The 17,802-nt window shown below is 38.5% G+C and overlaps 1 protein-coding gene across 1 annotated transcript; it reads left to right on the top strand.

Annotated features, from left to right (window-relative positions):
* The first annotated feature begins 211 nt into the window (after window positions 1–211).
* Window positions 212–16,075, top strand: LOC128357709 (galactose-specific lectin nattectin-like). Its single transcript, XM_053318078.1, has 6 exons — window positions 212–268; window positions 14,044–14,059; window positions 14,158–14,246; window positions 14,632–14,766; window positions 15,672–15,780; window positions 16,008–16,075. The coding sequence occupies exons 1-6, from the start codon at window positions 212–214 to the stop codon at window positions 16,073–16,075; spliced, it is 474 nt and encodes a 157-aa protein (XP_053174053.1).
* The last annotated feature ends 1,727 nt before the right edge of the window (window positions 16,076–17,802 follow it).

Here is a 17,802-nt window from a genome sequence, read left to right as displayed (position 1 = left end):
ATCTGTTTCAGAATAAACACATGTTCTTGTTTCTCTTCACACAGGAACACATTGTTCTGTAGGCTGTAGTTTCCCCCCATGAATTAATGCCAATAATGGTAAACCCTCAAACTCCTCCAGCAAATCAGTTGCTCAAAAATAAACTTTCTCTTTCAGGAGGGGAAGTGGTTGTGGACTGATGGTTCCAAGGTTAGATTCACAGCTTGGAGCCATGGAGAGCCGAACAATCAGCACCAAGAACATTGCACAGAGGTCAACTGGAGGAGAGGTACCAATATTATTTCTCGACTTCCTAATGTCAAAAGCTGCTTCTCTTTTGTAGCCAGCACCGACCATCGTTTTTGCTGGTTAAAATGTCAAACAACATGGGCCGAAGCTCATGTCTGATGTTACCAGTTAACGTTAAGTCCCTTTCTGGGCAAAAAGTGTTTTTCTTCTTGTTTTTTCATCTAGATGTTTGAGCTTCACTGTGCAGAATGTTCAATGTGCAGTTTGACACTAGAAAACTGTTTTCACTTTCATCTGAAGGGGGAAGGTTTCACTGTGCTCACTGAAAATTTTAGTTTAAACTACCTACTATAGCTTTCAATGATAGACATAGGGACATGTGTCACCCTGTAGTTTGCATTGGAGCTGGTTTGAAACCCAGACTTGGAGTTTATGGTTCGGGACATTTTTTCTGTTTAGAGCTAGGACCTTCTAAATAAGGAGTGTAACCTTTCACGCACTGGGGAAACGCCCTGCTACATCTGAAACACTGAGTGCAGGCCAGGCATCATAGTCAAGGAACATTAAACTTAATGAAATATTGAAACAATAGTCCAACAAAGTGTGAGTCCAGGAGCCGGGAAGGGCAGCAGGTGAGCCAACTGTCGATCACGACTGTCAATCAATGGCCACACGGCAGACATCAAAGCTACTGTAAGTCTTCAAATCTTATTAACAGAGCAATAATTTCTAAATGACCACCAGCACATTTATTAGAGGACCTGAATTTAGCCCCTGAAACCATAATGATTCATTGGAAACAATGACTGACTCAGTGTATCTAGAGAGAATTTGATGCTTTTTGAATGGGAGTCAGTGGTGGCCATTGGTGGCACTTTAAGGGACTTCCACATCGGCTTCAGCCTCAACTCGTGGTAGCTGCCACATTGTACCTATGAGCTAGGGCTGGGCGATAAACCAAAAATTTATCGATACCGAAATTTATGACATTAACCGACGTCATTTTACCCATGTCGGTATTTTCGGTTTTTAACCTCTTAACGCACGCTGTTCCGTCTACGGGACGGGACGGATGTTTGGAGGTAGCCACACATTCTTCTGAATGTTTTAAACACCAACCCTTAAACATATATATTCATGCCGTACATTGTTGGAAAGCTTAGATTCTCCTGATTCATTCAAGACCACTCATGACTTATATGGTTGCTCACAGCCGTAATAGTATTAGCGATTAGCTCGGCTAGCCACTCAGCTAAGTAAGAAAAGCTATAATGCTACATACCTTCAAAGTCTTCCCTTTATCCACAACGATCATCTTATGACTCAGGACTTTCTGTACAGCTCGCCAAGTATCCATTCTTGTGAAATATGAAATCCGTTTCCATAAAACCGAAATACTTTCCTCAATATGTCCATGTATTTAGTCCAACACGTAACGTAATAACACAAATAACAAACCATATACGGTCCGTTTACGTCATTTCCTGACCTGCACGTCCATCTCAGAGTACACGTGACTAGATGTTTACGACTGTGAGCCTCTCCTGCTTCGCACACAAGCCAATTGGTGTTTAGGATTAGGCAGCACGTGTCTCCAAAGCCAATGAGGACATGTGATCGGTGACAACGTGGGTTTGATTGACAGCTGTTCCAGCCAATGGAAGTATTCGGTGAAATGAAGTTGATAACCTTTTAGCCAATAGTCTGAGGCTTCTAACGGTGTATGACACTAAGCTATTAGGTTTGGCTGTCCATAAACAAACTCCAAGCGTAACCGGCGTGCGCCCGGTGCGTAAAAGAGTTGAACCACATCATTACGCACTCGGCATTTTGGTACACGGTTGGTTCTTCTTCGACTTGACATATGACTTATAGCAAAATAAACAGATAGATACATAGATAGATAGATAGATAGATAGTTCAAACATCGAAGGGGCAGCTGCAGCGCCGGCGGCGGAGGAGTAGCTTGTTCCCAAGTAAAACGCGTCTTCAATCGTGTGGCAACATTTTGGTTTCAAAAGGGAAGATACTGCTCAGAAAGATGTAAAATGTAAGTTGTGCAAAAAGACTGTCGTCACCAGCCAGGGCAATACATCTAACCTTGGAGTGGAGCAATTATGCTGCCACAGCCCCATCTTGTGGCCAAACTTTTTTTTAGCGCACGGTAGTGGTAGTTATCGTCCATTTATCGTTATCGAGGTGAACTACTCAATATACTGTGATATTGATTTTAGGCCATATCGCCCAGCGCTACTATGAGCATGACTTGAAGTTGTGAATTCACTAGTTTGGACTCAATAGTGGTCTGGTATTCAGTTTACACAAGTATGATATGGAAACTTGAAGCCTCCAGTGCATGAACACATCTTTGAAATAAAAACAGTTTTAAAAGCAGATTTTAACCAGATAATTGACTTTATTCCCACTGATTTTTGGGGAAAACCATATTATTATTCAAAATAGAGTATTTTATTTACATATTAAAACAGGTTTGGAGGGGATTTGATGACAGTGTAAAGGGAAATTTGGCAGCTGTTGAGTACAAAGATCACAAATTATGAAGAGTAATCTCTTAGATAAGCTTCAGATATTACACATTAAATGTAGAAAAATAATAATTTTCTCCAAAAGTAGCTGTGCTCCTTCATTTTTCACTATGTCTTTTTTATAGGAGCATGTCTCCCAGTTCAATCCCTGCATTAGAGAAATATAAATACACTTTGATAAGTATGACAGTCAAACTCAGATGTTTATGCTGTTGTACTCTTTTCTTCTTACAGGACCCTACTGGAATGATGTCAGCTGTCACGTTCGGAGACCTTTTGTTTGTGCCAGGAAACTGTCTTGCCGCTAGGCATGAGCTGTCAGATGCTCCATTACAACATCACTTCCATGATGATTATACTTCCTCTTTCATACTTTAATAATAATGAACTTGATAATTATTCCAATTTAATGCATGAATAGCAATATCACTGTCCTGATCATTAATATCCTCTTCTTGATTATATCATTTACTCTCATATTTCTGCACTATGGGTGAAAAAAACTAATCGGGAACATAAATAAATATGATTTGTCAGCATAGTCGGTTTCTGTCATTGTCTTCATTTGACCTGTGTGCATGTGTGTAGCAGGTATTCCTCATGTTCTGAGAACATAAGTCTGTTTACACAGTCAAATGTGTAAACACTACAATTGGTTTAAATTTAACCACTTAACACACGCCCCTGTTTTTTATGCTGTTAGCCTAAATGACATGCCCAAGTTGTGAGCAGCACAGATCCCACATAGTTTGAGACTCAGAGATGTGTCTGGTATCATTGGAAAGGAAACACTCTCAGGATTCTTGTAAAAGTGTCTGTGTGATTCTGTGACTTACTGACAAAGAGTGGCAGAGGTTACAATGATGGGGTTGTTTCCTCGCCCATAGGTTTGCCTCTACAATCAGCGGGATATAGACACAATGAGGCCACAGCCACACGTCTTGGCTTCATGCAGTCCAAATTTGGAGTCAAAAGACCAAAAGATGAATTTTTCAGAGTTATTTTTCAACAGGTATGTCCATGCGTTTTTCTTAGGTCCTTTTTGGAGACTCCAAATGGACACTTGGTTACCAAAGCTGTATAACCACAATCAAACACCTATAACTTCACAACCCCTTTGCCTACAATCAAAATCTTGGTCTCTAATGAAAGCTGACACCATATTATTATTATTAATATTATTATTATTATTACATATAACCATATTTTTTTTGTTTGGCCATATCTATCTATCTATCTATCTATCTATCTATCTATCTATCTGTTTATTTTGCTATAAGTCATATGTCAAGTCGAAGAAGAACCAACCGTGTACCAAAATGCTGAGTGCGTAATGATATATGGTTCAACTCTTTTACACACCGGGCGCACGCCGGTTACGCTTGGAGTTTGTTTATGGACAGTCAAACCTGATAGCTTAGTGTCATACACCGTTGGAAACCTCAGACTATTGGCTAAAAGGTTATCAACTTCATTTCACCGAATATTTCCATAGGCTGGAACAGCAGTCAATCAAAGCCATGTCGTCATTGTTGTTGGTCACATGTCCTCATTAGCTTTGGAGGCACGTGCTGCCTAATCCTAAACACCGATTGGCTTGTGTGTGGTGTCGTCAGAAGCAGGAGAGGCTCACGGTCGTAAACATCTAGTCACGTGTACTCTGAGATGGACGTGCAGGTCAGGAAATGACGTAAACGGACCGTATGGTTTGTTATTTGTGTTATTACATTACGTGTTGGACTAAATACATGTTGACATATTGAGGAAAGTATTCCAGTTTTATGGAAACGGATTTCATATTTCACAAGAATGGATACTTGGCGAGCTGTACAGAAAGTCCTGAGTCATAAGATGATCGTTGTGGATAAAGGGAAGACTTTGAAGGTATGTAGACATTATAGCTTTTCTTACTTAGCTGAGTGGCTAGCCGAGCTAATCGCTAATACTATTACGGCTGTGAGCAACCATATAAGTCGTGAGTGGTCTTGAATGAATCAGGACAATCTAAGCTTTCCAACAATGTACGGTATGAGTATATATTTTTAAGGGTTGATGTTTAAAACATTCAGAAGAACGTGTGGCTAACTCCTAACATCGTCCCGTCCCGTAGACGGAACAGCGTGCGTTAAGAGGTTAAAGGGTAAAGTTTAAAGGAGTGTTTTCTTTTGACCCACAAGATACATAAATATTGAGCTCTGGTGTGAGATGGTTGTATAAAGAGGCAGCACAGATTGCATTGCAGGATATGTGTTCACTGTATGTATCTTCCACTAGTGAAGTCATTAAGGTTTGACTTCCTGGTGACATGCAGAGTGGTGAAGTAACTAGATGTGTGTGCACATGGCGAGACTGTCATGGCTCCCTGGCACAAATGAATGATCTCTTCAATTGGCACTTTCCATCATTGACATAATCTTCTCCTGTGGACAGAGGTTTCAAAATGAACAAATGATAAAAGCACTTTAGAGGCTTCTTCTACAAATGGTTTAGCCAGAGCCTGTTCCGTCTACGGGACGGGACGGATGTTTGGAGGTAGCCACACATTCTTCTGAATGTTTTAAACACCAACCCTTAAACATATATATTCATGCCGTACATTGTTGGAAAGCTTAGATTCTCCTGATTCATTCAAGACCACTCATGACTTATATGGTTGCTCACAGCCGTAATAGTATTAGCGATTAGCTCGGCTAGCCACTCAGCTAAGTAAGAAAAGCTATAATGCTACATACCTTCAAAGTCTTCCCTTTATCCACAACGATCATCTTATGACTCAGGACTTTCTGTACAGCTCGCCAAGTATCCATTCTTGTGAAATATGAAATCCGTTTCCATAAAACCGAAATACTTTCCTCAATATGTCCATGTATTTAGTCCAACACGTAACGTAATAACACAAATAACAAACCATATACGGTCCGTTTACGTCATTTCCTGACCTGCACGTCCATCTCAGAGTACACGTGACTAGATGTTTACGACTGTGAGCCTCTCCTGCTTCGCACACAAGCCAATTGGTGTTTAGGATTAGGCAGCACGTGTCTCCAAAGCCAATGAGGACATGTGATCGGTGACAACGTGGGTTTGATTGACAGCTGTTCCAGCCAATGGAAGTATTCGGTGAAATGAAGTTGATAACCTTTTAGCCAATAGTCTGAGGCTTCTAACGGTGTATGACACTAAGCTATTAGGTTTGGCTGTCCATAAACAAACTCCAAGCGTAACCGGCGTGCGCCCGGTGCGTAAAAGAGTTGAACCACATCATTACGCACTCGGCATTTTGGTACACGGTTGGTTCTTCTTCGACTTGACATATGACTTATAGCAAAATAAACAGATGGATACATAGATAGATAGATAGATAGATAGTTCAAACATCGAAGGGGCAGCTGCAGCGCCGGCGGCGGAGGAGTAGCTTGTTCCCAAGTAAAACGCGTCTTCAATCGTGTGGCAACATTTTGGTTTCAAAAGGGAAGATACTGCTCAGAAAGATGTAAAATGTAAGTTGTGCAAAAAGACTGTCGTCACCAGCCAGGGCAATACATCTAACCTTGGAGTGGAGCAATTATGCTGCCACAGCCCCATCTTGTGGCCAAACTTTTTTTTAGCGCACGGTAGTGGTAGTTATCGTCCATTTATCGTTATCGAGGTGAACTACTCAATATACTGTGATATTGATTTTAGGCCATATCGCCCAGCCCTACTATGAGCATGACTTGAAGTTGTGAATTCACTAGTTTGGACTCAATAGTGGTCTGGTATTCAGTTTACACAAGTATGATATGGAAACTTGAAGCCTCCAGTGCATGAACACATCTTTGAAATAAAAACAGTTTTAAAAGCAGATTTTAACCAGATAATTGACTTTATTCCCACTGATTTTTGGGGAAAACCATATTATTATTCAAAATAGAGTATTTTATTTACATATTAAAACAGGTTTGGAGGGGATTTGATGACAGTGTAAAGGGAAATTTGGCAGCTGTTGAGTACAAAGATCACAAATTATGAAGAGTAATCTCTTAGATAAGCTTCAGATATTACACATTAAATGTAGAAAAATAATAATTTTCTCCAAAAGTAGCTGTGCTCCTTCATTTTTCACTATGTCTTTTTTATAGGAGCACGTCTCCCAGTTCAATCCCTGCATTAGAGAAATATAAATACACTTTGATAAGTATGACAGTCAAACTCAGATGTTTATGCTGTTGTACTCTTTTCTTCTTACAGGACCCTACTGGAATGATGTCAGCTGTCACGTTCGGAGACCTTTTGTTTGTGCCAGGAAACTGTCTTGCCGCTAGGCATGAGCTGTCAGATGCTCCATTACAACATCACTTCCATGATGATTATACTTCCTCTTTCATACTTTAATAATAATGAACTTGATAATTATTCCAATTTAATGCATGAATAGCAATATCACTGTCCTGATCATTAATATCCTCTTCTTGATTATATCATTTACTCTCATATTTCTGCACTATGGGTGAAAAAAACTAATCGGGAACATAAATAAATATGATTTGTCAGCATAGTCGGTTTCTGTCATTGTCTTCATTTGACCTGTGTGCATGTGTGTAGCAGGTATTCCTCATGTTCTGAGAACATAAGTCTGTTTACACAGTCAAATGTGTAAACACTACAATTGGTTTAAATTTAACCACTTAACACACGCCCCTGTTTTTTATGCTGTTAGCCTAAATGACATGCCCAAGTTGTGAGCAGCACAGATCCCACATAGTTTGAGACTCAGAGATGTGTCTGGTATCATTGGAAAGGAAACACTCTCAGGATTCTTGTAAAAGTGTCTGTGTGATTCTGTGACTTACTGACAAAGAGTGGCAGAGGTTACAATGATGGGGTTGTTTCCTCGCCCATAGGTTTGCCTCTACAATCAGCGGGATATAGACACAATGAGGCCACAGCCACACGTCTTGGCTTCATGCAGTCCAAATTTGGAGTCAAAAGACCAAAAGATGAATTTTTCAGAGTTATTTTTCAACAGGTATGTCCATGCGTTTTTCTTAGGTCCTTTTTGGAGACTCCAAATGGACACTTGGTTACCAAAGCTGTATAACCACAATCAAACACCTATAACTTCACAACCCCTTTGCCTACAATCAAAATCTTGGTCTCTAATGAAAGCTGACACCATATTATTATTATTAATATTATTATTATTATTACATATAACCATATTTTTTTTGTTTGGCCATATCTATCTATCTATCTATCTATCTATCTATCTATCTATCTGTTTATTTTGCTATAAGTCATATGTCAAGTCGAAGAAGAACCAACCGTGTACCAAAATGCTGAGTGCGTAATGATATATGGTTCAACTCTTTTACACACCGGGCGCACGCCGGTTACGCTTGGAGTTTGTTTATGGACAGTCAAACCTGATAGCTTAGTGTCATACACCGTTGGAAACCTCAGACTATTGGCTAAAAGGTTATCAACTTCATTTCACCGAATATTTCCATAGGCTGGAACAGCAGTCAATCAAAGCCATGTCGTCATTGTTGTTGGTCACATGTCCTCATTAGCTTTGGAGGCACGTGCTGCCTAATCCTAAACACCGATTGGCTTGTGTGTGGTGTCGTCAGAAGCAGGAGAGGCTCACGGTCGTAAACATCTAGTCACGTGTACTCTGAGATGGACGTGCAGGTCAGGAAATGACGTAAACGGACCGTATGGTTTGTTATTTGTGTTATTACATTACGTGTTGGACTAAATACATGTTGACATATTGAGGAAAGTATTCCAGTTTTATGGAAACGGATTTCATATTTCACAAGAATGGATACTTGGCGAGCTGTACAGAAAGTCCTGAGTCATAAGATGATCGTTGTGGATAAAGGGAAGACTTTGAAGGTATGTAGACATTATAGCTTTTCTTACTTAGCTGAGTGGCTAGCCGAGCTAATCGCTAATACTATTACGGCTGTGAGCAACCATATAAGTCGTGAGTGGTCTTGAATGAATCAGGACAATCTAAGCTTTCCAACAATGTACGGTATGAGTATATATTTTTAAGGGTTGATGTTTAAAACATTCAGAAGAACGTGTGGCTAACTCCTAACATCGTCCCGTCCCGTAGACGGAACAGCGTGCGTTAAGAGGTTAAAGGGTAAAGTTTAAAGGAGTGTTTTCTTTTGACCCACAAGATACATAAATATTGAGCTCTGGTGTGAGATGGTTGTATAAAGAGGCAGCACAGATTGCATTGCAGGATATGTGTTCACTGTATGTATCTTCCACTAGTGAAGTCATTAAGGTTTGACTTCCTGGTGACATGCAGAGTGGTGAAGTAACTAGATGTGTGTGCACATGGCGAGACTGTCATGGCTCCCTGGCACAAATGAATGATCTCTTCAATTGGCACTTTCCATCATTGACATAATCTTCTCCTGTGGACAGAGGTTTCAAAATGAACAAATGATAAAAGCACTTTAGAGGCTTCTTCTACAAATGGTTTAGCCAGAGCTTGTATAAACACAGTACAAATAATATTAAAGGTTATGTCACTTAATCAGTTAAAAAATATTTTTTTATTCTATTTTGAAAAACAAAAATTGATTTCTACAGAAGCCTGTAGGGGCCTGTACTACAAAACAAATTGAACAACATATATGAAGCTGGCTATCAACCAGCTCAGTCAACTCTGGGTTCGCTAGCTACAAGCACATTCTTTTTTCTTTTCTTTTTTTTTTTTTACAAGCACATTCATGTGAAACAGGGCAGGTTGTTGATGACATCATCACAGGCATGAATGAAGTACATCTATGATATGAGATAAAACAGTGATACCAAGTACCTGCGAAACACTACCACACTACAAAACATTTTCAACTAAATAAAATGCGAATGACAGCCTGAAATCATACAACAGAATAAGGAGATGTTGAACACTTGACTTAATTTCTATTTATTAGGATTAGGCTAAGGCTTAAAATACATGTTGGTATTATTATTACTTCATTTTAGAGTGGTATATTAAATATTGCTATTTAACTCGATAATGAAGAAATTATTCATGAGTTAAACTTAGTATAAATTCCACCACCAGGTGGTGCTGCAGATTCAGTACGAAACTAGTTGTTAAAGCATTGAAGAAAGAAGAAAACTCTGTTCAGTGTTGTACACAGCATGAGAGTAGCAGATTGTTTCTTTCATAGACATATATACATATGTCTTTGGTTTATTTAGCAGCTGAGGAAACATACTGGTGGACTGTCACTGCCCACTTTATCACTTCCACGTCACATTCGGTATTTGGTACTTTCCCTTTCCATGAAGATTGTGTAATTTGTAATGTGTTTCGGGAATGGTAAAAGTGATTGTTTTTTGGTCATTTGTGCTTTGCCCTCTCTTTGTGTGGCGTAACCCCCACACTCCAGTGTCTTGGGATGATCTAGATGAAAGTATGGTACAACCGTGGAGTTTGGAAGATGTCCTTTTTTGCCAATGTCTCGGATAAACAGAGCCTGATGCGCTTTCGCCCCATAGTTTCCAATTTTATTCGGACTTGACATATAGTTGAATCAGAATGCAAGATATCCTGTAAATGGCATACACTGTCCCCTCTATTTAACAACAAAGGATTAATGATTGGAGGGAGACCCATCTCCCCTTCATACTGGAGTAATAGTGATATCCGTTACTTAAAAGACATTTACAGTGACACTGCTTTAGGTTCATTGTAAAACTGAGAACCCAGAGTTAAACCTATTGATCTCGCTAACCCTGTTTTGTAGTACAGGCCTCAGGTGTCATGGAGAAAAAAACTAATACATGGACATGATAATTACTACAAGTAATGTATGCTCTTAAAAGAATAATTAATTCGTGCCACGGGTGCGCAGCTCTGAGGCATTTCTTAATCTTCTCCATACTTATTATTCTTCCGCCAAATTTCGGTGCGTAACTCATCCCCGACAATATATACTACATCAAAATGTGCGGCTCGATTGGGAAAGAGGTGCTATGACTTTTGGTGTTGAAATTCCAATTTATTTTTAAAAAGTTATTCCCAAAGAAAACAGGCATAATTCTCCATTGGAAATAAATGGGAATTTTGTGCTCTCTCCAAAACACCAAACAGTTTTTACATAACATAATTGTATTGTTTTGTATTGTAGTTATATGATTTGTGGTGTATAAAAAGATTTAAACATTTATCAATAGAAGATTAACAAAATGTACATATTTATAATGACTAATATAATTTCATACAACTAAGTAATTTAAAATAAAAAGTATAATAAAATCTACTCTCTTAATGATAAGATTTACTTAATAATTTCATAACAGTGATGTTACTCACATTCATTGAGTCATTAGCCGAGAAGTTGTAATTGCAGCCATTTTCAACTCAAGCTTGGACCAATACTAGATGACCTCCAATGTTCAGGCTCCTCTCTTGTGGAACCATCTTCTAGTTTTAGACCGGGGGCAAGCACCCTCTCTACATTTAAGATGAAATTTTCCATTTTGATGATGCTTATAGTTACGGCAAGCCAGGCTTGTTTTGGACCAGCTCCTAGTTATGCTGCCATAGGCCTAGACCGCCAGGGAAGTTTCCACGATGCAATGAGCACTTCTCTTCCCCCACCTTCTTCATCTGTACAGTCATGTACCTTAAATGCATATTACCAGCTTGGCTTCTTCCCCTGAGTTTTTGTGCTTTCTTGTCTCACAGATTTCCACAACCACCTATCCCCTTGCTACTGTTGCCAAGTGCTTGGTCATGGAGAAATGTTCGATACGATTAAGTTCCTTGAGATAACTTCTTTAGTGATTTGGCATGATGTAAATACATTTGAACTGAACTGAATTGAGAGAAATTTGAATGGGAGTCAACTGTAGCATTTCGCAGCCGTCAGAGACAACGTAATACAAGGTACTTCTCCCCTGCCTTCGCTCTCAGGCTGCAGTAGCGGGATCAGACAGAAGTGTTACATTCATGTGACTTTTTCACAAAGCTTCTGTAATGATTAAATGCAGACTGATGATGAACCCAAACATGCTTTCATCGTCAGTGTAAATGTGATCAGTGAGAACACAACACATACCTCAGCTGCCATATTGCTCAATAAGGGCTTTTTCTCTATGGTACTTGCAGGATTGCAGGAGGGAGTTTGATGCAGTGGCCTGGTGATGGTTCATGGTTAAAAGAACAGCATTGCTTAATATTTACCAAATTATGTGTGATGGTGACAGAAAGTCAAACATGGCTGATTCATGTGGTTAAATGATTTAAAAGCAGGATGTAGAGCAGGTACATTGCTCAGGGCGCCAAACAAGAGAGGTGGGAAGTAACAAATGATTTGTACTTAAGTAGATTTTCTAGGTATCTGTACTTTACTTGAGTATTTATTTTTCTGATGACTTTTTACTTGAACTCCCTACATTTGAACACAAATATCTGGACTTTCTACTCCTTATATTGTCAAAACAGACTTGCTACATTCAACCTCTGTGACTTTATAAAAAGAAGACATGACTTGCAAATAAGCAATGTTTTTTTTTCTTTAGGTGTATGTGCCGCTCCGTGTCACCCCCGATAAGATGCTGCCTTGGCCAGGTACCCACATCAAAATCCAACAATGTGAGCAGACAGTACAGGAATATGACCAACACATACTGTGCACTGTGCTCAGTTTACAGAGGTCAAATATAACAGCAGTCTGTGACAGTGTGTGAGTCAGTGAGGAGCGGTTAACTCGAGTAAAAAACATTAACGTGATCTGCGGGGTCCCAGGCAAAGAAGCCCAATTAAATTTTTTGTGTGCTTTCTACATTAACTGTATGGTCTTCAATGTTAATACAGTCTGGTTTGAAATGGAAGTTTTCAAACCGGTGAAGTGACTGTTTTCAATTATAATATTTGATCATTATAAAATTTTATAATAATTATATTGACAATATAAATTTTATTAATTATAATAATTATAGATTAAATATGAACATTTTATCGCAAACACCCCGTAGCATTGCTCTGCATTACTCTTGTGTGAGTTCTGAAAGCGGTTGCTGTGGCGGATACCTTAGGGGCTCTGTACAGAAGACTTTGTGTACTTTAATATTTAATATTTAATATTGCTCACAAAGTTCTGGATGTTTCCGCAAGACTAATGCAACATATTATTCATTGCAACAATTTGTTGTGTTTCGTGATCAGAGGAGTATATAAAAGACTGCGTTTTCCTTTCAAAGACACCGAGCTACCTGCTACTGCTGCAAGTGACACCTCACCTGATCATCCCAACAAGGTAATGTTTTAATCTTTTTCATCGTAGCATCAGCTGGTTTGAAACATATGTACAGAATTGATTCTTGATCTGTTTTTTAAGAAATTACATTTAAGGTTCACATCAAGAACAAATCCCCTTTTCAGTTATACTTTTCTTTACCATGCCATATTTCTGTGAAATAGCTTCAATAATTTCATTTAATGTCATTTTGATTTTTAACAAAAATTCACCATAGAATTTTCCATGATGCATTACATTTCTAATATACTGTATCTTTACACAGATGGCATCAAACCTTTATTTCATTTTGGTCCTCTGTGGACTCTGGATTGGAGAAAATGTAAGTATTATGCACACTGAAATATATTTTTTAAAAAGGTTCTCAGGTCCTCACTTTGAACAGGTGGCCTCTATTCACCACATACATTTCCACAGATATTTCTTTTTTGTGGCAGCAAAATCCTTTGAGATTATTACCTGAACACAGTCTGGTCAACCAGCAGACCCACTGGTTCTATCTTAGGAAGCCATAAGTACCTTAAGTACAGCTTCTTTATATTATGTATGAATATGTGTGTAAGTACGATTTGTACAGTATATGTCAATGTCTTGTGTATTTCTCAGTGGATCTACTGAATGTTATGTTCCTTCTGCTATTTTTACTAATTATTGACATTATTATTCTCCTAATTCATAGTTTTATCTCACTCACCTTTTACAATTTAACTTTCTATGTGAGAGATGGTAAATCTTATCAAGGAATGTTGGTGTCAATAATTATGTTGTTATAATTCTGTGTTAAATAAGAGTGTTAATTATTGGTAGTATTAGTAAGACTGAAATATTTATGTTTTATTCATATTTGCAGTAGACTGAAGTGAACACATTGATAAAATTCAATGTTATAATTTTCTGTCCTCTATTTTTTTTAATTCAAATCTATAATTACAAAAGAGAGCAAATCTAAGAGGACTTCAACACTAATGATGTTTTCTCCATGTTCACAGGCAAATGTAGCAGCAGGTTAGTGCTTCTCAAGATGTATTCATTTATTTGGCAGTCCATAAAAAGTGCCACTTTTTGCATCATTATCCCTTTAATTATCTATAACTGTGTTATAGATTGCCATGTGTGCCCACCTGGTTGGACTCAGTTTGAGCATCATTGTTATGTGTTCGGCCATGTTGAAAAGGACTGGGCTGATGCAGAGGTATGTATGAAACAATATCATTAATAATATGATATTCATTACATATGCTGTAGAACAACTGTCTCTTGAGAATCACTTAGTCATTAGAAGTCTTCATACATTATGTAGATTGATATTTCAGCAAGATATTCAAACAGCTTTTTTTTTACATTCACATTTTTATTGTTTTTAAGCACACAAGATTCTTTCATTGTGGACTTCCATTGTCAATGAAAAAATGTTAATTACTTGCTGGAAGGAAACCTTGGGTACAAAGTACAGCCAACTCCATGTACATTCTCACTTTTTACTTCTCTCACTTCTCCATCCTCCAAAACACTCCATCTCTATTTTTTTCACTCACTCATTTAATCTTTTTTGCTTCACACTTATTCTCCTCCATCAGCGTGCCTGCACTCTCGCCGGTGGGAATCTTGCTTCACTCCCCAACACAAAAGTGTACAACTTCATCAGAGATCACATTCATAGATTAACTGGCAAACATACAGTATCTTGGGTTGGAGGCTACGATGCAGCAAAGGTGAGTGCTGATGCAGCTGCTCTGTGCATGCCTGACATTAAATATATTCTGTATGTAATTTGGTTGTTGCATAAATAGATATTAAACCCTCAAGAGACACCTATTATTAACATGCTGTAACTCACCTTTGATAAAAAAAGTTCTTGCAGTTAAAACATTAAAATATAATACAACATACATACAATTAAAATACATCAAAACTAATCTATAAATGTATAAGAATTTTTCAATTGAATCTATAAAATCAACACTAAACCAGTTTTTCTTGCTTTGTTCATTCCTCCTGTTCATACTTACTATTAGAACATCCCTTAATAATGCACTTACAATGTAAGTAATGTAAGGACAAAATCCACAGTCCTATTTCTGTTCAAAAATAAATTAAAATGTTGATCTGAAGATAATATAAAACGTTATAGTACCAAAGTCTTTTTGTTACGATACTTCCACATTGTGGATTTTGTCACCTGACTGCTGTTTCACAGTTTAATCATTGTAAAAAAGTTATAGCTGAGGTTCATGCACATATTTTCAGTACTTATGAAGGTTTGTGAAATCTGTGTTTCTGAGCATTTCTCTGCTACCAGTGATGGTGAATTAAACATGGTTGTGGATGCTCAAACCATTTAAAAGTAACATGAAAACTTAACATGTAACATGATCCCAGATTTTATACTTTTTTTAGTTTTTTGCTGTAGGTGAAAAGAAAACCACTGTTTATAGATTATCTTGAGTAACCTCAACATTATTTCTTTAAAGAGGCATTGCAAGAGATGTTTCATTGAAATTAAAATTATTCTCCCTTTAGTCTAAGGTAGATATTTCACCCAATCAGCACAGTTATCTCCCACTGGAGGTTAAAATATAGATTTGAGTGAAATGACTCTGAAAACATTTTCTCTCAGGAGGGTGTGTGGCTGTGGAGCGATGGCAGCAAGTTTGACTTCAAAGGCTGGCATAGCGGAGAGCCTAACAATGCTGGTGGAGAGAATTGCATGGAGATCAACTTCAGAGGTACAAATTGATGATATGTTGTCCTCTAAATTGGGATTTTCTTAGAAGCAATTTAGAAATGACCTTTTTTAACAATGTGGTGTCGCCTTACAATGTGTTGTGTTTTGATGGAGAGTGCTACAAGGAGAGATGAATTAAGATTCTTAATTGAGAAAAGGCAAGTGTCAAACATTTTTTTGAGAGTTCTCCAAATTGTTCATATGTATTTTTTAAACCTCTTTCTACAGAACAAAGCTTTGTCAACGATGCAAAGTGTAGCTTCAAGAGGTCGTTTGTTTGTAGCAAGAGCCTGTGAAGATCCACGCCATGTGCTGACACAGCTGAGGATGTCACATCCACCTTCATGAAGATATACTGTACTGACAGTTTTGATTGAATTTCAGTTGAGTCAATAAAGATATATCATGCAATTTCTGATCATTTTATTTTATTTCATTTAAAAAAATAAAATCACACACCAGACATACAATCTACAGAGAATGGAGTAAACATAGTCAGAATGTAAAGCAAATATCTGTTATAATGTTGGATGTCTTTGGATAAACATAGTCAAAGTACCAAAATTTTAGGTTCCTGCCTATATCAACAACTGGGCCTTGACACTTTATTTGCAAGAGGTCTTGTGAGGGAGCTTAGCCAGAGTGTAAAAGAAGGTGATAAGAGGCAGACCTGAGACTTGTTCAGTGACTAAAAAAGGTGATCTAATCTGACCCCTGTATCCACAAGTGTCTCACAAAATGAAATGGAGAACTCAAACACATCTTACCTGGCTTAACTCAGGATAACTCAACAACCTTTGCTATAATCATGTGCACACAGCTACATGGACATTGTAATGGCCTTCTGCTGTCAGCTCATACATTGTTGTGTCTCATGCTGTCAAGGTAACTTTATTAATACCCGAAGATAGATTTGGTTACAGTTTCAGGAGAGGGCATCTCAACATACAAACAGATACATACATACAAACTTCAGTGACAGCAGACAGTTAATACATCACAAAAACAGACATGGGCAGGTGCTCACAAGGCTAACTGATCAGGATTGGAAAATAAAGCAAGATTTTAAAGAAAACACTAAAAGGACCACTAAAATGCCAATATAAAAACCTGTAAAAAGCATGATTCAAGGGACATGGATGGATAAAGGATTTCTTTAAATAGTTTAGATCCTTGATCAGATATTATTTGCGCCATGGAAAGACACATCGCTCTTGCTGTCGCCTTAGTGTATTTGAGGAGGGTAAAAGCACTGCTCTGTCCATTATCTTTTGGTGAATCACATTCTCCAGCTGAAGAAGGAAGGCTGGCCCAGGGGTCTCCTAAAGCAGCAGATGAGAGCCAACAGGCCAAAAAAGCTCAGCTGAGGTGGTCGCTGCTGCAAAAACTCGGGAACACTTTGATGACCTCTTAAACCTGATAGACATGCTCGATAGAGGAGGCATAGCTGGATGACTCGGGGAAACGTCACCCATATCCCTGGCAGAGGTCTCTAAGGTAGTTAAAATGTCGTCAGTGAGAAGGCGCCAGGTGTGGATGAGATTCACCCTGAGATGCTGAAGGCCCTGGACATTGTTGAGTTGCCATGGCTGACACACCTCTTCAATGTCACATGGAGGATGCAGACTAGTGCCAATGGACTTGCAGACTGAGATGATGGTTCCCATTTTTCAAAAACAGGGACCAGAGGGTGTATTCAAACTATTGAGGATCACATTATTCAACCTCTTGGGAAAAGTTTATGCCAGGATACTGGAAAGAAGGCTCTGACCGATTGTCGAAACTTGGATTCAGAGGAACAATACAGATTCTGTCCTGCCCATGGAACAGTGGGCCAGCTCTTCACCTTTGCATGGATACTTGAGGGGTCATGAGAGTTTGCACATTCAATCTAATTGTGCTTTGTGGACTTGGAGAAGGCTTATGACCATGCCCCTCGGGGCACCTTGTGGGTGGTGTTGCAGGAGTATACCATATGCAGGGCTGGCCAGTGGCATGAACAGTCTATGTGGTTGTTTAGGAC

Source organism: Scomber japonicus, chromosome 4 (assembly GCF_027409825.1).
Source record: "Scomber japonicus isolate fScoJap1 chromosome 4, fScoJap1.pri, whole genome shotgun sequence".
Classification (NCBI taxonomy): Eukaryota; Metazoa; Chordata; class Actinopteri; order Scombriformes; family Scombridae; genus Scomber; species Scomber japonicus.
Note: the sequence above shows the minus strand (reverse complement) of the source record. Positions and strands in the feature narration are given on the sequence as shown.